The sequence below is a fragment of the Alexandromys fortis genome, unplaced genomic scaffold (assembly GCF_014885135.2).
Source record: "Alexandromys fortis isolate MF-2015 unplaced genomic scaffold, M_Fortis_MF-2015_v1.1 scaffold_217, whole genome shotgun sequence".
Taxonomy (NCBI): domain Eukaryota; kingdom Metazoa; phylum Chordata; class Mammalia; order Rodentia; family Cricetidae; genus Alexandromys; species Alexandromys fortis.
In genome coordinates, this window is record NW_026068098.1 from 774,401 (window position 1) to 795,898 (window position 21,498).

General features: G+C 51.5%; 1 protein-coding gene across 6 annotated transcripts in view; it reads right to left on the bottom strand.

The window, feature by feature from the left end:
* The window catches only part of Prkag2 (protein kinase AMP-activated non-catalytic subunit gamma 2), a 272,656-nt gene that overhangs the window by 163,815 nt on the left and 87,343 nt on the right, over window positions 1-21,498 (bottom strand). For 4 of the 6 annotated variants that reach the window (XM_050123663.1, XM_050123665.1, XM_050123662.1 and 1 more), the window contains exon 3: window positions 17,568-17,847. In XM_050123663.1, the coding sequence (XP_049979620.1) occupies window positions 17,568-17,847 (280 nt within the window). Of the gene's footprint in view, window positions 1-17,541; window positions 17,848-21,498 lie in introns of those variants that run through there. The other 2 variants (XM_050123667.1, XM_050123670.1) reach the window with 2 other exon arrangements.

The following is a 21,498-nucleotide window of genomic DNA, read 5'->3' on the forward strand; positions in this document are numbered from 1 at the left end:
GCCTGAGTCTTCGTACACAAAGGTGCAGGCTTTATAGATGTGATGGATGCCACAAGGTCAATTACAGAAAAACAGGAAAAAATCAGACTGTTCAATAAATGGCAGTGCAGGGCCAGGGGAGGTCACAGTCACAGACAGGCAGTCAAAGGGCCTGTAGACAGGCGAGGGACGCAGTCCTGTACTCCAGGGTATACATGAGGTGTTCTCACGCTCTGGGGACAACACACACTGTAGGTCACACCTCTGCACTGTGGCTGTAGTGAATGTGCTGTTGTGGTCCTGAGAGCTCCCTGGTGACTCTGTAATCTAAAGCATGCAAATAATCTGTTTAATCTTTGGGGGATTCCTGATGGTGACTGGCCATGTGTCCATACAAGGAAGACATGCCAAGACACCTGCTGTCCAGTAAGCTGGGCATATTTTAGACTTGAGGTTGGGGACTACCCAGAACTGGCCAGTGTGGCTCTTAGTCTCTGCTGAGGATACCATGGTGGCTATCCAACCTCCACCTGTAGCCCCAAAAGACCCCCTCCACATGACTGAGTAATGGATGGGACTCTGAGAGCTTTAGCCTCATCAAATGACACGGCTAGGGACAGTTTCATTCTCTTGCTATCTAAAAGTCTGTGGAATGCCCACAGAAATGATTCTTGACTAAACTCGCATTTCAGAAAAGCCATTAAACCCTCATTACCACCGAAGCTAATCTGGATGTCATGATAAATTTCACTAAAGTTGTCACAATGACCTAGAGGGGACAGAGGCAGCTGAGACCCACGGTGCATCACCATCTCACTTCGGGCACCTTGACCCGTTCACGTGAAGGGTCTCTCAATCTAGTGCAGAGCTGCGGAGAACTGTGACATCTGTGCCGCCAGGGCCGGTGTCCCCACCCAGAGGTCACAGCCTGCCTGGTAAGCGTGTTCACAAATCCCGTGTGGAGAGACTTCCCCAAAGCACTTTCCCATGTTTTCAGCATGTTAGGAGGAGGCCAGCTGCTGTTGTTCAATTAGGAATATCCAGAGACAGACATTCACAGGAAGCTTCAGGCCTCCAGAGTGGTCCGGAAGAGAGCTGGGATCTTTGACCCACTCCACAGCTTCCTCATCCACGTACAGTTAGGACCCAACAGCTGCTTCTCTATTGCACAGATGCAGGAAAAGCAACTGAGGGCATACCCACAAAATCTCACAAAATCTCACTCTCAACCCTTGGAGGGTTGTGACCTTCATGGGGCCTGAAAAGCACCCAGGTCCTTGAGCGGCTGCTGCCAATCAAAACCTCGGGGTATGAGGGAGAGATCCGTTTGGAGCAGGGAGCAGTGTGTACACTGGCAAGAGCATGCCTGTCAGTTGCAAAATAGTGTGTCATATTTCACAGAGCGTTCTAAAGGTTGGGCTGCACTTAGTTCTTAGTGAACTTGCCCTTGGGGCCTCCCTTATTCCTTCCTCGGGGACTGTGTGTGAGTCACACCTCTGAGGCCTGGCCCTCCCCACCTGACTCAGGCAACCATGCGGCTCCAAGTCACCCCAGAACACTCAGGGTCACACCTAGCCTCGTGGCGCCGGGGCTGGGGGGTATGGGGGTGGGGGGAATGACACTGGAGTTGGGAGGGTGTGAGTGACATGAGAGTGTTTATTTTGGCAAAGATAAACTCAGTTCACCCAGCTCAGCTCACACCAATGCTGTCTAAGCCCACTGAGATTGGGTCACAGGCAATCCTACTGCCCAAGGCACAGAGGAGTGCTGAGTGCTTGCTCTGCAAGCGTAAGGGCCTGGGTTAGGATCCCCAGGAGCCACATAAAAAGTAGGTGTGGCTGTACATATATATATATATATATATATATATATATATATATAACCCCAGCACCGAAGAGGCCAGCGACAGGAGGGTTGCTGGGGCTTGTTGGCTGCCAGTCTAGCTGAGCCAACACCAAGCCCCAGCCTGGTTCAATGAAATGTCCTGTCTCAAGGGAATAAGGCAGATAGGGATAGGGTGCATGTACCCCCCCCCCCGACATGTACAGAGATAGGGATAGGGTGCATGTACCCCCCCGACATGTACAGAGATAGGGATAGGGTGCATGTACCCCCCCGACATGTACAGAGATAGGGATAGGGTGCATGCACCCTCATACACATGTACAGAAAAGTGAAAACCTACAGCTACAATTATCTTTAGCCAAAATGTTGGAACCAGGAAGTACAGAATCTGTAGATCTCTGAGCCTTTGAAGAGGCTACATGAGCCCGTGCAGGCTCTCGGAGGCCTTATTTAGTCCTTTCTTGGAGTCCGTGTTCGGGAGTTGACAGGATCCGCTCATCAAGTTCGCTGAAAAAACGCATCAGGCCCACTGCCCCATAGGACCCAAAGGCAAGTGGGGAGGACAAAGATCAGCTGCGTTGGAGCCCAGAAGGCAGAGCCTGGCCTCAGAGGGCCCTGCAGCAGGAGATCTACAGGTTAAACTCAGATATATTTTGATCAAAGCAACAAAGTAAGAGGATTGTGGCCCAGCTGTGGCAGGGGAAAGAAGACCTATGGGTTCCCAGGCTTGGCCCAAAGCCAGCATCTGGCTGGCCTAACCTCACCTGCCAGGCAGGGATGCCATTTTCTGGGACCTGGGGCTCCTTTGAAGGACTCCGACTGCTATGCACTCATTCAGTTGGGAACTGAGTGACTAGGAGGTCTGAAGCGAGGGTTGCCTTTGATTGGATAAAATGAGGCGGTAGATAGGAAGATGTACCCTTCTCAGGTCAAATGCAACCCCTGAGAAACCTGGGTCCACTCACAGGTCTGCAGTCTCGAGCGAATTAAACAGTTCAACAATTCTCCTGTAACCCAGACAGTTACACAGCAGGCCCGGCTCATTCAGACATCTTAAAGGGATGACAAAAGACAACGCGGCAGAAACATCCCATGGGCAGCACAGCACTAGCCACGGATGCCATGGCACCGGCTGTTCCTAAGGCCTGTGCCCTCATCGTCACTGCCGTCAGCTGCCCCTCCAGCTCCATCTTTGGGTCATACTTTTGAGGACAAACTGTAATCACCAGCACCCACCTCCTCCATCCCCTCCCCTTCCTTCACTTCCACAAAGGAACAGCACATTACGGTAGTTCTGGTCACCACCAAAAGCAGACCTTTTGTGTGCATCAAAGGATTTCATCAAAAGAGTGAAGCAGACTCACAGAGAAAGTATTTTCGCAAGTCATATATCTGCAAAATATCCAGTTTCCAAAATCCCTGTAAACCGGGAACACACATGAGACAACTGAGGCAGGCAGGAGGGGTTGGGGAGACTGAGAGCACCCACACCAGTAGGCGCACTCTAACTCCAGGTTTGGGGAATTCTAGGCTCTCTTCGGCTCGGCAGACATTCACACGCATGTGGTGCACATGAACACACACACTCACTCTCTCTCCCTCCCTCCCGATCAATCTTGAATGAAAAAACAAATGGGCTGGAGGCCCCGTCAGACACGCCCCTAAAGAAGAAGCAAGAAGGCCACACATACTTGAGAAAACCTCTTGGGAACCACAATCCTAACCATGGATGTGAAGAATTTCTACCAACAAAAAAGACGGGGAATCCAGAACCTTAATACATCGCTCCTGAGAACGGGAAGATGGCGGCTCTTCCCTGAGAAAGACTCCCCTTCCAACTGCTAATGCAGACTTAGTGAGAAGTCAGAATGTCACTCTGTGGCGCCCATCACAGCTTAGACAAGATTCCTGATTGCTGCTAAAAGTGGCAAGTCAAAGTTGGATGAGAAGGGTTGTTTATATAATATTCTAAGTAGCTGCCCCAGAGCGCTGACTTATCACAAAGGGAAACGAACACTTTAATAATAAAGTGGAGAGCCTCACTGTGCAGACAGGTCCCGGCTAGTCACCAGGGCTCCTATCACCAGGAAGGTGCTGGAACAGTCACGGGCCCCTGCTGTGAGGCCCAGGCACACGGAAGCAGGCCTGAGGCTTGCCTGCCAACAGCCAACCCTGAGTCTGATCATGAGGAAGTGCTGGCACACCCGGAGTGAGGGCCGCCACACAATGGCTGGCTGTGGCCTGAAGCTGCAGGCCCGGGCAAGTACTGAGGTCATGGAAGATGAGACAGAGGAGCTGTGGGGGAGCTAAGGGCCAGGAGAGCCGGGGCCACAGACTCGGTCATGTCTGGGGTGCTTCCAAAAAGGATGTCATTAGGACAATTTTGCTGAATGCAAACAAAGCCCGAGTGTAGCTAATCACTCTTGGTTGACATCAGTTTCCTGGACTTGATAGCTCTACTGTGGAGGAAACACCTATTTTCATAAAGCCTTAAGGGGCTAGGTGGTGGTTTGCAACCTGTGGGCCAAGATCCCTGGGGTCACAGATCAGATATCCTGTACAGCAGATCTTTACATTACGATTCAATTCATAACACTAGCAAAATTGCAGTTATGAAATATCAACGAAAATAATTCTATGGTAGGGGTCATCACAATACGAAGAACTGTATTAAAGGGTGGCAGCATCAGGAAGGCTGAGAGCCACTGGGTTAGGGGATGCTGTTCCTGTAACCCACCCTCAGTCGCCCTGAGTCTATACAAACACTGCTTGGGGAGGGGAGAAGGGGGGAGGGGAGGGGAGGGGAGGGAAGAGACAGACAGACAGACAGACAGACAGGGAGACAGATGTTGGATCTAAGCAAATGTAGAAGGGTATTAGCTTTGTAAGTTGGTTAAAAAAAGACAAGAGACCCCTTTAGACTGTTTAAACATGTTTTAATGTGTGTATATCGGGTGTGTATATGTGTGTTTTCTGCTGCACATGCATTCAGCTGTACCTGTGTGAGCACGGATGTGGAGGCCAGAAGCAGAAGTCAGGGGTCTTTCTTTACCACTCTCTACCTTATTATTATTCTCCACATCATCATCATCATCATCATCATCATCATCAGCTTGACATTGTCAACGTGGAATGCTACTTTTAAACCGGAATTCAAAGAAGCTCGGGTCATAGCTCAGCACAGTGTTTGTCCAACATGCATGAAACTCTGGCCTCAACCCTCAGCACCACGTACACCACCTGCAATCCAGTTCTTGGTGGAGGTAGATAGAAGGATCAGAAGTTCAAGGCCATCCTCAGATACCAAGTGAGTTGGACAGCCGTGGAAGAACCTTGTCGTAAAAGAGGGCGGGGAAGGCTTGAGCAGTAAAACGGTGAGGACAACGAGAACGATGCCGATGCCGTGCTCACTAGCAAGGCTTTTATTGTCTCCAGTACAGCAGGAGTGTCCTTCAGGCAGACCTGCGAGGACTGGAAGACTCCGTGATTCACTCCCAACAGCCACAGCCAGTCTGGGCTGGCAGGGACGAGAGCTCCTTCAAGGGACAGGCGCATGGCAGCCACCAGAGGGCGCCCTCCTAGAGTTGTACTGGGTGCCAGGCCACATAGCTGTGCCATGCAATGGCTACACTTTTCAGGAAACCCGGATGCCACACATACTTTTCCTTTCTTTGTGGACAGGCTGGATGAGTCACGTTTCTCAGGAGCCTGCGGACCTGCCAGCTGCTGGGATCTGGACAGCTCCAGCTGCAGCTAGTGAGCACAGGTCCCGGAGAGGTTGGCTGGCCAAGGCTGGGTGAGTTGTGGCCTCCGGAAAGGAGCTGTGCCAGGGAACAGGCCAGTCAGAGTAAATCTAGTTTTGATGGGCATTGAGCAAAACTCATGCTAAGTCTGGATGCTGGCATCTGAAGACACACTCAGATTGCTGGTTCAAGGACCCCTGCGAACACTGTGTCTCCTGTTTATACATCCCCCAGGTACCCGTCTGCAGATCATCTGTCTCCAGGCGGCACACGCAGCCTCCTCCGCACTCTGCAGCCCCCACTCTGCTTAAAGCCTTCCTCATGCTCCCCTACTGCCCTTTTGTCCCGTGTCCATCACGGCACTGGGCCATTGGACCAGAGACGGAAAGAAGAGAGGAGGCTGCCTGAAGGGCCCTTCCAGGAGCGGGGCAGTGCTCCACTCCACAGGAACCGCAGAAGAGGTGGCCGGGTCCACAGTCGGGTGTGGCATGACATATTCTGTTCACTGTACAATGGCTTTTTGGAAAAGCATCCTATTCCTCACAAAGATCTCCACCAAGGAAAGAAGTATGTTAGGGCACACACACACACACACACACACACACACACACACACACACACACCGTGAGCTCCCTCGTCACAGTTCTTTCTCCAGTCATCCTTCAGGAAGGCTAATGACTCTCATTCTCTGTCCCCTCAGTGTCGGAACCAATGCCCAGGTATCACAGGGTTCTCTGAAAGCTAACAGCAAAAGACGCACTATTGGAGACCCACAGTGGAGCCCCAGGTAAACACCAAACACACGGCCACAGACAAAGATGGCAGCGCGCCCGGTGTACCTGAGAGCTCCCTGCAGGGAAGAGTCTACAACATTCCCTTACCAACCAGCCTGCTGCCACTGTCCTAAAGGGTGAGGCTCCTCTCTAAAGTGTTGGGAGAAACTGTTCCCAAGACCCAGGCCCTGGGACGTGGCCTCACAGCCACTCAATGTCCCCAGTTACTGTGTGTGTTCTCTCATCTGCTCCTTGCTCTTCCCTTTCCCACGGGCCACAGACCCAGGAGAGAGATGCCAGGTCCCTTCTAAGCAGGGGCTGACTTTGGTAAGTGCGTCTGGCTTGGGTACAGTCCCTATGGCTCCCATTGCTCATGTTCCAACCCCCCACTGGGTACCATTGGCTGCTCAACATTGCCCTCCTTCCTGAACTCTCCCACCCAGGCTGGGAGGGCTTATTATTACTATCTTTTTCTAATCTCTGGGTCGCCTCTCAGGCTCCTGTGGCTACCTCAGCTCTCCTTCCCCTCTCAACCACAGAGTCACGTGAGTTAACCATCCAAGCCCAGACTAAGCCCTTCTGTTGTCAGTACCCAGGAGTTCCCCGCAGGACCCTGCCTGGCAGGGAATGTGAACAGTGTCCTCAGGAGACGGTGCCGGAGGCTCAGGAAGGTTCGTCTGCAGAGCAACCAGCGGTGCTCCCAGACTGCAGGGCTGGAGGACCACACTTACTCTAGTTCAGCCCCGGCCCTTCTGTTCCTGCTCTGTACTTGGGCACAATGGCCCATTGATCCACATAGGCTGCCCCACTGCCCGGTGTTTGTTCTGCAGGGCAAGCTGGGGCAGGGCCCCTTCAGCCCTGGGGAAGCCCTTGGCATGTAAATTGTAGACTTGGAGACTCCAAATTGAAGCCTTGAAAGCTGGAGCTCATTCTTCCCCACACAGCACAAAACCTTCAGCGTTTTATGGGAAAACAGACTTTTATTTGAAAAATAAACTCCCAGTTGCCAGGCTATAAAGAAAGGGCTGTCTGGGATCCAAGGCCGCGACGGTGTGAAAGGGCTGGATGGAGTCTTACAAGTTAAGCAAACTCCTCTGCCGGCGCATTCGGATTTCAAATGCTGTCACGGCACACACTGATAAAGATCCACACTCAGAGAAAGGGGGTCATGCGCAGTCACCCTGCTCAGGATGCTACAGAACCCCCGGCTTCCTGGTAGAACCAGGGCACTTTAACCACAAACAGAAAATGAAATTCCTCAGGAGGTTCGGAGTACACATGACTGCGGTCAAGGCTGAGCTAGTGTTAGAAACCCGAGCTAGAAAACACAGCTTCTACATCTCTGGCCAGAATGCAGCGCCAGTCCCTCCAGCCAGCTGATCCTCCACGTCCGAGCCAGACTCGACTGGCAGGCCTTACGTCCGAGCCAGACTCGACTGGCAGGCATTCCAAACCCGCCTCAGCTCTCTGACCATCTAGGGTGGTATTTCCCCAACTGCGATCACTCCCTCCACCCAGGTCATAAAATCAGCTGTGCGTATCTCATAAAGCATGCAAAATAATAGAGAGACACAGAAGACAGTCCAGAGGAAGTCCTGTGTCATTACCAGATTACAACATCAAATGGTGTGTGTGGGGGGGGGATCTGGAGGCCACCCCTTTGGCTGTCCTTCATCTACCTCACTTTTTGAAACAGTTTCTCACCGAACCTGGATCTCACCAATTAGGGGAGCTGGCCAGCCAGCTAGCCGCAGGGTCCTATGTCCTGCCTTCCCAGCACTGGACTGGAAGGGTATGCCACCTACGCACCTAGCCTTTTTACATTGGTTTGGGGGCTTGAACTCAGGTTGTCAAGAGTGTGTAACTGCGTAGTCTCCCAAGCTCGCAAATGTATCTCCTACTGCGTTCGGAAGGCAACAAGAAAAATGTTCCCACCACGCTGCAGGGAAGCTGCACGGCTTTATTTGCATACTCACTGCTCAGATTTTCTACCCGCCAGGCACCTGCAAATTACCCAGGGGCCAGGGTGTGATCTCCACCATCGGATTTTCACCTGTCCTGCCTGGGGCTACAGCCTTGCCCTGGAATAGCCTTTCTGTAATCACGAAGGACGTCCAGGTCAGATTTTTTTAAATTCCTTTCTTTCCTAGTAGGACAAATAAAATGTCCCAATGCCAGTGGGGCAGCCCCTTCCGTCGGGAATGGTCACCGAGTGTGGACCACCACTCATTAAAACAAGATGCTATTTACTGCTCAGTAGGAGCCAAGAGGCTCATCCAATGCTATTTCACCTCACTTCCCAACACCACTGCCAATACCATCATCATGGGGGCCTGAGAAGACACCTGCTTCCCCCGACAGCATCTGCTGGCATCTGCAGGGTTGGAGAAGGCCGACCTTTCCTTCCCTCTGCAGGGCTGGTGAAGGCTGGCCTTTCCTTCCAGGGTGCAGTGCCTTCTACCGGCAGCCCTGTGGTGTAGGCTTTCCCGCGTGGGTGGCCCTCGGTGCTCTGACCGGGACTGGTGGGAAGGTGGCCGTAGACGGGGTAGAGCTGGGGAGCTGGGGGAAGGGTCAAACACACGAAGAGCTCAGCATGTGGTTTTCAAAGAGACCAGAAAGCGGGAGAAGCCAGTTGGGAGGCAGCCGACGACAAAGGTGCATGTGTTAACAGTCTGGCTCACACTCGGGAGGACCGTTCAAGCCAAGCATAGGCAGGCATGGATTTCTAGAGACAACAGGCCTGAAGAGAAGGCTCCAGGGAGGCTGGCGCCTACTGGATTGGCATCCAGTCTGCTGAGTGGTTCTCAGACGGCCCTCATCCTTCCATCTCCACTGTCTACCCTGAGCCGTAGTCACACAAACTCCTACAAAGGGCGTCATCCCTCTGACACCTGACAGCTCCCCCAGACCATTCATTTAAAGCCTAGAATCCTGGGCTCCTGGAGGCCCCGCCCTCTTCTGACCTCACCTGCAGCTAGCTCTCGCCCTCTTCGGAGCAGTCCACACTGACCTGCTGTCTGAGGGCTCAAAGAACAGGAAGAAATGAACTGCCACTCCCTGGCCAGGTATGTCGTCTTTGCAGCTGTCCATCTGAGCCCACTCTGCCTCCATCCGCCCCGGACCAAGTGTCTTCCCACCATAGAGGCTGCTGCTGATTTTTTCTGTATGTAGCACCGCCCCTGCATCCCTCTCGATTTTCTTCATGGCATTCGACACAGCATGTTTATGCCTGAGGTACACATGTCCCTCCTGACCCCAGGACGGAACCCGTGGGAAGGCTGGGAGGGACACGCGGGTTTGCTGTCGTCTTCCCGGTGCCTAGAGTTTATCAGGGCCTTGTGAGGCGTGGGCTGACTGTCAGAGGCGTGCATCTTCGTTGTAGCTTCCTTATTTTGCAGGGACAAGACTTCTTTCCTACTTCTTTCCTCTGGGCTGGGCCACAGCGGCGCCTGCCCAAGGCTCAGCGTGTGAGGCTGTAGCACCCCCTAGTGGCCAGTAGGCCACAAAGCCAGGGAAACACAGGCAACATAAGAGGCCTGCATGCAGGGCCATGCCTTGGACACTGGGACCCCAGCTTTGCTCTCATCTTACACAGTCCCACATTGTGTGAATAAAATCAGAAAAAAATTCCAGAAAATAAAGGTGGAAAAGAGAACAATATTAAGGGCATCTCTCTTTGAATATGGGTGGGATGTAGATGGAGCAGTGGCTGTCCCAGGGGGTTAAATGTAGAATATGACATCTCATTTGATGACATGGAAAACTACCAAAGATGAGCTTTTAAAGGCTGGGAAGATAACCAAGATGGTGATCAAGATGTGCACATATAAGAATTTGAGTTTGGTACCCAGAAGCCGGGGGTGGGGTACACTGGCAATCTTAGCACAGGAAGAGAGGAGACGGGGATCCCTGGGAGTCCTTGACTAGCCAGAACAGCCTACTTATAAGTTCCAGGAAAATGAATAAAAAAAACCCATTTGAAAAATAAGGTGGATAATAAACGAAAATTGACATCTGGGGTTGCCCCGTTTAAGCACACACATGTGCGAGCGCATACACACACACACACAGGTAAACTTTTTAAAAGATAAACTAAGGTTGGAGGGGAAGCAGAGAGAAGAGCTAGCAGTGACCTTATGACAAAGCACGGGCAGAATGTCTTCCCACTGGAATCTGCCTAAGGGGTCTGCCTGGCTGGTCCCCTCATCAAGGGAGACTTTACCCAGGTGGCAACTGATATACTTACTAAGCTGCTCCAAACTGTCTTTGGCTCATCGCAGCCTCCTGAGCTCTGAGGGGCTGTGTCTCTGGTCCCGTCCAGCGTCTGTGTCAGAAGGAGTACAGCCCCCACAGTCCACCCATCTTACACACTGTGTCAGAAGGAGTACAGCCCCGACCGTCCACCCGTCTTTTACATTGCTTTGTTTTCCTCTGGGGGAATTAAAGTTTATACTCCTATGCTCCACTCCTCTCGCACCCTGGCCCTGTTTTTGGAAGGTCACCATTTGGAAGACCCAGCTAGAGCATCTGCATGGCTCAGAATTGACATAAGATTTCCATGTGAAGAGTGAAGACATGGAAAAGGAGGCATGTGAGGCTGAACACCTGGAGACCACCCTTATGGTGCACAGGGCTGATCTGATCCCTGCACCTGAGGCTGAACACCTGGAGACCACCCTGATGGTGCACAGGGCTGATCTGATCCCTGCACCTGAGGCTGAACACCTGGAGACCACCCTGATGGTGCACAGGGCTGATCCCTGCACCTGTGCCCGTCCTGGCCTCCACAGAGCAGACCCTGGGGCCTCCCAGACTCTTGTGCTGGATTGACTTCCAGGAGAACGTGGGATTCCTGGAGAAGACTCCCAGGTAAGGTGCATGTTCTGTTCTGATAGCTGAACCCCTTCAGCCTTGGTTGCAGAAGAAGAGTGGGAAGACCCTTCCTCAGGGGTCATGTGGAGGGCCTGAACTTATTCCTGTTTCAGGCACGACACTAAAAATCCAAATCATAATGCATTGTTTATGTGGGCTTGGCTGTTGTCGTCTTTTACTTAAAAAGAGTGTGTGTGCATGTTTGCATGTGTGTGCATGCGTGCGTGCATGCATGCCATGTGTATGCAAGTACCCCCAATGGCCAGAAAAGGGCATCAAAACCCTGGAACTGGAGGTGGTTGTAAACTTGGGTCCTATGGAAGAGCAGCAAGCATTCCTCGCCGCCGAGGCATCTCACATCCCATTGCTGGTGTCCCTAGGCTGTTCTGTGGATCAGTGGGCTGGACACTTGTGACAGGCCTCCTCGCACTGTGAGCCTGTGCTCTGAAAACCTCCATGTTCTTCCCACCAAATTCTAGCTGGGATGTTGACTTGTGCTTCTTATCTAAGTCTAATCCCAACCCACCCTGAAAGCCCCAACTACCCACACTTGGGAGTTCTAATCCATTCTGAGTGCTTGTCTCTGTAAGATCATCAAAACTCCGTGGGGGGACTGGTCCCCCTCAGTGGACTCACCTATAGGTTATGTTGTGGTTGGATGATCAGCTTTCCACTGTTTTTGGTTTTCTGTTTGTTTGCTTGTTTTCGACTTTTCATCTTTCAACAGAAACGAGAGACAGACATGCATGCGAGCACATGCCTGTAACCTCTGCACTCAGGAGGCTGAGGCAGGAGGATCATGAGTTGCAATGGTATATTGTGAGACCCTGCTCCCAAACCAAAACAGGTCCTCAAACAAGTAGCAGCAACACAAAGAGCAAACCAAGAAGAATCTAGCCTGGGTAGGAGTGAGAACAGACTTTAGCCATGCAAAGAAAACAAAACAAATATCAGAGACAATCAGCTGCAGCTGTGGCTGGCACTTGGGTGGATAAATTCAGTACCTGAATTTATGTTTTCCTCAGAATCTCAGATGTGGCCTTGCTTGGGACTAAAGCCACTTGCAGAAGTAGTTACTGGAGATGGGATTATCTTAGAGTCAGACAGGCCCTTCATCTCATGTGACCGGTGTCCTTTCCAGACAAGAGGAAACCCTTGTAGGGGGCGAAGGACCACACGACAAGGGAGGCGGAGGGTTAGTTACATCTGTGATGCCGTGACACAGTCCGGGGCAGAAACAACACAAAGGCGGGACAAGGTTTTCAGTCAGTTATGGTGGTGAAGGCCTGTGGTGAAATTCACGGGGTGGGAGCAGGTAGCGGGGGCCCTTCACAGCCCAGACAGCACCTAGAACTAGGCTGGGGCTGGCACCTTCAAGGGTCCGGCCCTAGGGACCTACTTCTCCCAGACATGAACCTGTGGGATACTACAGATCCAGACCGTTACAGAGACTGAGTTACAGGCTCTACTGTGAGCTGACCAAAGGCCTAGGGCAGATCTTCCCATTGGCAGAGACGGATGGAAATGCCTCTCCAGCACCCCAATGTCAGCCTCTAGAGAGCGAGGACACTTCTGCTGCTTCGGGAGTCTGTGTCTGCCCCCATTAGTCCATTGCCTAGCCTTGGCCATCCATCACTGAGTAACTCAGGCGTCCCCACTTTGCTACTCAGACTATAAAAGGAATCAAGGAATAAGCCAAGGGACTTTCCTGTGTTGAATAAAACAAACATTCTTGTGATCAAGTGCCCCAGAGCCAGTAGGATCTCTTCCTTCCCGAATCCTGAGTTCACCTGGGTTCTTTTTAAAACCCAGACTCCCCAGAACCTCCCAATAAGTTGTCTTCCTAGTTTAAGAAGTCAGGAGGGAGTTGGGTGGGGTGACATATGCCTTGAATCCCAGTACGTGGAAGGCAGAGGCTTAAGGATGATAAATTTGAGGCTACCCTGCGCAACATCCTCATTTCAAAAACAAGACAAAACCACAGTAGGGTGACAGTGCAAGAATGGGGACCAAACAGCCTCCGGAATAAGGCACGGCACACCCCAAGGTCCTTTTGTACGAATGTGGGTCAAAGACAACTCGTAAGCAGTGCACCCAGGAAAACTGGGCCGTTATACGATTACTGTCCACTCTAGGCAAAAGTGGAGCAGCTGATCCGCCGCGCAGCTATTCTTGGTAAAGAGACCAGACAGGACTCTGGGAAATGACATCCCTGCAATGGACACAGTGGGTGTCACGGGACTATCACCAGAAAGCCCCTCTGAGCTGTGGCATGAATTCTGGGACAGTCGGGACTTTCACCCAGGAATAGATGTTCAAGCCTCATGTAAAGTAGATAAATTGTCTACTCGCCAAAGATAGCCTCACGCCATGCACAAACGAAACTCCAGATGGAGGGGCCAGGCAATCTGGGGCTGTGGGCTCCAGCTGACCCTGGACCTGCACATAGGTACCTGGTGGGTGTGAGGGAAGCCCAGAAGCTGGGCACACTGGTTCAAGGGCAACAACATGAGGAACTCCCCCGAGAAAGACTTGATTTGCCAAGTATTCCCTCATCCCACGGGCCAAGTCCTCCCATTCAACCTGATCAATTTCCATCTTTTTTATGAAGCCCAGAGACATTCCATAGCCCTTTCTCAGCCCATCTGCAGCTGCCTAGGAGGTTGTGGAAGAGACTTTCATAGCCTCCCTGACCTGAACATAGAAGAGCCGTATAGAAGGCTAAACGGAAACGGCAGCATGAACTCCTGCCCGGGGAACTAGGAAAGAGCTCCGTGATCAGCGTCTGTGATCCCATCCAATAGTTCCTCCACTGCTGGGGAGCTGTGGTCCCCAGCTTTCGACACATGGCCCCAGCCTCATGCTGTTGATAGCTCTCTGCTTTGCTGACTTGAGACAAGTTGATGCCCAGGCTTACAAAGCTTGCACACTTGCCTTGGGGCTCAGGGCTCAGCAGAGGTTGCAGGCCATGTGCCAAGGAGGCAGCAGCATTTGGTTTCTGGAAGGGGAAGTAGCCAAGGAACACACACACCCGGTGTGTAGTCACAGGACATGGACTGTAAACCTCACCCGCATCAAAGCTTCTCAGAGAATGAATGAGGACCGGAGGCACCAGCCTCTCTGCTTCTGCGCCAGCCTCTTTCCCTGTGCCTTGGGGACTAGATATTTCGAGAGTGCTTGCTTGAGGGTGGGGTCCTGTGCCCCTCAGTCTGCAACCTGAATTTCCCATCTGAGAAGTTTGGTGGTGGCCCATTCTGCCATCCCACGAGCCTGTCTTCCTAGGACCCTAAGAGAGGGTGCTGGGACTCTGAGGGGTCCCCTAGGGAACAACAGCAGTCCTCATGCCGCATTGGGTAAGCCAGCCTAGTGTCAGAACACGCACTTCTGTGCTCCGGCACCAACCACGTCCACTCCTACACTTGATGCACACCTGCACGCACTGAGTTCACACACTCCTGCTCTGAGTACACACCCAGCACATGACTTGTGCTAACTCCTAGCTGAGCCTCCCTGGTCTGCCCGAAGCCGCCTCACACAACCAGAAAGCCCGTCCTGTGGCTCACTCACCCGGAGTTCTCCTAGCCCCGCCACATCAAACATCCAGATGCTGGCTTTGACCCTGAACACTACCAGCCTTAGGTGTCCCTGCTGACCTCTGTCCCCTGCTTCCAGACAACACCTATCACCAAGCTCACTTTAAAACATGTATTTATCTTTTAAGCTAGGTGCAGTGTACCTGTAATCCCAGCTACTCAGAAGGAGGAGGCAGAAGGTCTGTAGGCGGGAAGCCTGCCTGGGCTACACGAGGGTTCAAGGCCAATTTGTCTCCAAATAAAAACAGAACAGGGGACGAGCTCAATGGGGGGCGCTTGCCAAACACAAATGAGGCTCTGGGCTCCAGCTCTGGGACCACAATTATCAACACACACACACACACACACACACACACACACACACACACACGAGGAGTGCTTCAGAGAAAGTAAACACTTCCTCAGCCAGTCCTTCCTGAGGACCAGGGCCCACCCACCTCTCTTTTGGACTTTGTCTCTGGGACTGCATTTCAGGAGAACAATGTCTCGGTGCTATCTTAAGTCTCCCAGCTGGTGGAGCTCTGTGACCACAGCCCTGGAGGTTTGTACGTGACCCAAGCATGAGACCACTCCGCTGAGGTCTCGTCTCCTGGGCCCTCCATTTGGAGGGGGTCACACAACGGCGCACAGCTGGCTCTCCCCATCTGTAGATGCAACCAACCACAGGCCCAAACGACTTTCTAATTGCATCTATACAGAGTATGTACAGACTCTTTCTAAAATTATTGGCGTGTGTGATGTATATGATGTGTGCATATGTGTGTGTGTGTGTGGTGTGCAACTGTATGTGTGTAATTGGAGAGGTGCCAGTGAGATTAGAGGACAACTCTGTGCCATAGGTTCCCTCTTCCCTCCTCTCCATGGGTTCTAGGACGGAACTCAAGTTGTCAGGCTGATGGCAGGCGCCTTCTAAAAAGCTAAACCGGCTCTTTCCTAGACGATGTTGTAACTACTCACACAGCACGCACAGTATGCTAGGTTTTATAAATAATCCAGAGGTGATTTAAAGTATATGGAAGGGGACCAGAGAGATGGCTTAGGAGTTAAGCCTTTGGTTGCCCTGCCAAAGGACCAGAGAGAGTTCAGTCCCCAGTAGCCACATGATGGTTGGTAACTGTCTGACTCCAGCCCAGAGGAACTTCTTCTGGCCTTCTCAGGCACTACAAATGCATGGTATACTGACAGAAAATGCAGGAAAAACGCTGATAAGAAGATTTTAAAATGGTTTCTAAAAGTGTATGAAAGGATTATATAAGCTTAGGTAACTGCTACATTGTTTTCATATAAGGGACTTGGGTGTCCTCGGGGTTTGGTCTTCACAATGGATCCCGAGAAACCAATACCTTGTGAAATAGTGAAGAACAACTATATGTGAGAGTCTCAGGGTGTGGCCCAGAGATCGGAGGAAGTTCTCTAGAACATTTCAACGTCAGTGCTGGAACATTCTGCTCTGACCGGGCTTTGTAGATGCACAGCTGCTCTGCCTGGGTGATGTTGGCCTAAAGGAACACTGTCTTGCTAGCAACGCCTCGGTCACAGTGTGTCACATCTGTGTATTACAGGTTCACGGGAAGGCAGAAGAGCAGCCATCCTGGGGACATGACTTTGGGCTACTAGGAACAATATCCCACAGGCCACAAAACATCAAACAAAGGGAACTCTCTTAACCCGTAACTCAGAAAGGCTCAAGTGTCTCCACAGATGGTCTTGCAAGACAAGAAAAGCAAGTGCTACCCAGAGGAAAAGGAATACCCTTGACCTCTGACATTCCGTGGCTACTTCCTTCTCCATTCTCTAAGCAAACATTCTAAATTAGTAGAGAAACTGGGAAGAAGACAGAGGCAGGGAGGACACACACTCCCTGTGGTAGTTTGAGCGTAGAATGGCCCCTCCAGGCTCCTGTTTGAACACATGTGGTCCTCAGCTGTGGGGCTGTCTGGGCAAGCTGTACAATCTTTAAAAGGTAAGAGGCAAGTCACTGGCAGCATGAAGGAACTTTTGGCTTTGTTTGTTTGTTTGGCCCTATTTGTTGTTTAGTCTCTGCTTCCAGAGTGTGGCTGCCATGTGACCAGCCAGCCTCTTGCTCCCACTACCATGCCTTCCTCACCATGAGGGACTACATCTCTGCAGAACTGTGAGCCAAACAAACCCTTTCTCCGTTAAGTCGCTTTTGCCGGGACAGTTTATCACAGACTCGGGACAGTAACCGAGACACACCCCCACTCTACAGTTGGCCTTAGCATTTCTTATTGTGATCAACAGTGCTCAAGTGACAATATTGATCTTCAGATCACAAACAATTTATGAATCAAAAGGATGCTCTCACTCACACATATTTCCTCCATGTTTCTCCAGCCAATCTATCTCACCCTGAGAAAAAACTCAGGGTCTTCTGTAAACAGAGTCAAAGTCCCCAGACCCCAAACCCCAGGGGCCAGAGCCATACTTTGGCAGCACACTTGCCTTGGGTGCAGGTATATTCTGAGTACTGGGAGCGAACATCTGATTTCTCAAATCAGACTGTGAACCTCAGGAAGCATCTAGTTCATGCCACTGAGTTCACACCACCAAGTTCGCCACTCTGGAGGATAGTGCAGACAGAAACCAGCAGGGGGAAATGGGTGTCACTGCACAGGAAGGCATGGCTCAGGCCCCAGTCACCAGCGGCTACTTTGTGGTTCTGATGCCACTTGGCTGAGTGGCCATGGGGAAGGTTCCTCACAGCCCAACACCCACCTGAAACCATAGCATCAAAGTCTTACTTTTTCTGGACCGTGAGAAGAACCTGATGCCCCCGGGAGAGGTAGATGGGTTGGAGTTGGGCGAAGACTCTTTGGATGAGGAGCGGAAGATCCCACTGAAGCTCATACGGCGTGGCGAGCGCGGAGGAGATTCCTGGTAGGAGAATGGGAACACAGTTTTGGGAGAGCCAGGGCTTGTCTTGGGCCTCACGGGAGCAGACACAGGGCTGGAGGGCCGGGGCTGGGGGCCCCTGGAGAAGAGTCCTCTGGAAGGGCTGCCTGAGCTAAAGGGACTGTCCACCTGCAGAAAGACAGACAAATGGGTGAGGTCACAAGGCTCCGGGCACTCTCAACGCTGCCTGCAGTAGACCTTTATACCCTCATTAAGCGGATAGAGAAACAACCCTGATCTCTTCCACAGAGGGGGCAATGGAATGGTCCAGACCTCAGCGCCTGTGCCATGGATGTTCAGCTTCTGTCTTGGAGCCCCAGGTCACCTGTGTAACTGTCTAACAGAGCCCTGGAGGGGGAGGCGACATGGAGGTGAGGAGAAGGGACCTAGCGCCACTCCTGCCTCTCCTGACTACTGTTCCCATATCGGCTTCCATTCCTGAAGCTCTTCACTTGTCCTGTTTCGGGCCTGATGACGCAACTGTGGTTCTTTGTTTCCCCACCCCGCCCCAGGAGAAGAAGCACAAGCCTCTGTGATCCAGAATGCATACCAGACCTTGGGCTCATTGATGAAGATGCTGGTATGCGGAGATGACAGATTTCACTCCAAGCTACTGTGGCATTTGAATGGCTAAGTTCACCAGCAAAAAGTCAGGAAAGTGCTAGCAAGACCTTAGACTTCAATGATGACTCAAAAACACAGCTCCCACTTAAAAAGTTATCAGGTCCTGTGGCCTTAAGCCATGGCTCCGGTGCACAGGCATTCAGTATTGGCAGTGTGAATGGGTTCAGGGGCTTGCTTCCTGCAGGCTGGGTTCTGACCTCAGCTCTGCCCCATTACCGTGTCAGCAATATATTAGCACCTTGGTCTTATTGCCTCTGTTTCCTTCTTTGTGACATAAGGACAGTCATGGCCTCAGTTTGGAGGGCTGTCCGAGTGCTCACACAGTGTCACTAGCACAGGAACTGATTCACAGCAAGGGTGTGATGTGTGGTGATTGACTATGGTCCTATTACTATTATTATTATTATTATTATTATTATTATTATTATTATTATTATTTTATTGTGACACTAGAGCAAAGGAACCTAAGGGAACCCCAAATCAGCAACAGAAAACAAAGTAACTGTCATAGTCTCAGGGGACAAGGGTCAAAGCACACTGGTAACCAGGGCCATGCTAAGGAGAGTCCCTAAAGTATTCCATAAATTCACCAGTAGAGGGTGCTCCTGAGCTCCCAGTATCAGGCATCTGATGCCCTCGAGGAGATGCCTCTTTAGTGATCATCAGTCTCCAGAGAGTACCCCTCCACGTGATTCTCCACCTGGCCCTAATGTTGTCACATGGAGGTGTGGGACCCACTTGGTGCCAACTCCTTCCTGAATGGCTTCTGAATGGTGTGTGACCAGGATTTTATAATTGAGTCACCGCCATAGAAAGAAGTTCAGGGGCTGGAGAGATGGCTCAGTGGTTAAGAGCAGTGGCTGCTCTTCCAGAGGCCTAAGGTTCAATTCCCAGCACCCACATGGAGCTCATAACTGTCTGTAACTCCAGTTCCAGGGGAACTGACACCCTCACATAGACATGCAGTCAGGCAAAACACCAAATGCACATAAAATACAAATGAACAAACCATTAAATATGCTTTTAAAAATTAGTTCAAATCAACTCCCCTCCTACTTGTTATGAAGATCAGTGAGATTCCTTGCCTCTGCAATTTAGCCACCATCCCATTTGCCTGTGGGATTCAGGATCACTCCTGAGAATAACTTTTAAAGCCAGAGGTTCTTCAGGTGGTGGGTGGGTTGCCATGGGGTAAGAAATAGGGAGCCAAGAGACCCTCACCTGTAGTAGAGACCATACATACAGGAAGCAGAAGATGATAGACTGAGCAAGGATTTGGACAGAGACCTGAATCTGAGTCCTGCACCATCAGTGTGGATGGATGGATGGATGGATGGATGGATGGATGGATGGATGAGCTGGGTCCTCTGCATCTGGGATGTATAATGGGGATGCTAAGATGGGCTTCCTGGGCTGCAAAGATGACTTGCTATGTTGTACACAGGAGGAATGTTTAGCATGGTTCCTGGTACCCAGGTGGCCCTTCATACATGTCTGACCACCAGCAGCATTGTGCATTAAAGGGTCCTTAATGGAGAGGGACTTGTAGGCTGGAAAAGAAGGAAGGCTGAGTTTCAGAAACAGCTTAGTTATGAGAGCTACATGGTACCGGAATCTGCTCCCTGACTGCGGGAGACGATGTAACTCCTGAGCCAGGTAGGCACGGACTTCCTGTGTATATGAGGTCCGCCATTCCTTATCCCTGGATGCCACCACATCTAATGGCAGAAGGTGTTGACTGGGTCACAGTGGACATCATAAAGCTGATGAGTGTTACGACCTCAAGGCTTGCAGCTTTTTAACCCTGATACTACCATCTCCTAGTAAGATTACAAAAATGTCCAAGAGACCAAAGAGGCAAAGGCGGGGAGAAGGGCCAGAGAGGGAGTCCCTTTGGAGTCCCCCGAAGAGTGGCCCACGGCACTCCTCCTACTATACAGTGTAGCTTGCCCTGCACACAAACTTGACCTGATGACGAGGTGGCGTTCCAGGCAAATGCCAGCATTCAGTTCTAGAGAGAAGACCAAGGTGGACAGGGAAGCAGAAGGCCTCCCAGGAGATCACAGAACAAGGTGAAATGCCAGCAGCATGAAGCAAACAAAGGGATGCCCAGGGCAGGCAAAACCACCTGTAACGGGGACCCCAGATCAGAGAAAACCCTGAATTCTGCGTGGCTTTGGACAGGATTATGGGCAACTGAGAGGAGGCATTCCAGGGTGGGATTTGCGAAGGATACAGGTCTCAGATACAGAGGCTAATGTTTGATCTACCCAGGAACTCATAGGAGCAGTTGAGCTAAATGCCTTAAAAGACTTGAATCTTTTTTGATTGGCAAGGGATTGCCCAAGACCTCACTGATGGAGGATCCATTCTACATTCAGAAGTACAGGACCCCAAGAGTTAGAAACTCAGCCTTCAGGCAGAGAAGGGAGCCCCAGAAAACAGACCTTCTATTTCGTCCCCTAAAAATGGCCAAAGAACAGAGGAGGCTCAGCCCTTCCTGGACTCTCCCACAGAGACCTGCCCCTGCAGATCCTATCCTTCCCTGCCTGTTTCCTGAAAGAGGCTGGCAGGGAACAGCAGACCGTGGGCGCCTCTAGAGTCATCAGGGATGGCCAGGCCCAGGCTATTAGGCCAGCTGAACAAAATGATATGCAGATAACATAACTTGATGGTTCTCTGAGTAAGGGTGAGACTCCCCAGTGTGTGCCTGGCTTCGCAGCGGCTAATGGAGAAGAGGTACTTAGGCTCTTGAAGGAAGAGTTTCCCAGACAGGGCAAATTCCATGTTTGTCTGGGAGCCACTAGGCAGGGAGTTGAGATGAGGGCCAGCTCCTGCTCTGGTCGCAGCTGAACTTGCCTTTCTACCGAACAGAGAAGGATGCACTGGGTGCGAAAGTAAGGAAGGAGCCTAGTGGGGGCTGGCTGACCAGGAGGGATTAGCAAGGCGGGGCTCCATGCTCTTAGAGATGGAGGGAAAAGAAGAGAACAGAAGTTAAAGGAGCCAGGAAGGCAGTTGGGGAGCAGAAGTCCAAAGCTGAGGAACCTAAGGGCCAGCCTTGGAATCCAGTGATGAGCCCAACTGCTCAGGCTGGAAGAGCCGGAAGTGGAGCAGCTGCACTAAGTTTCCAGGACTCCCCCGTGGCTAATCTCCAGA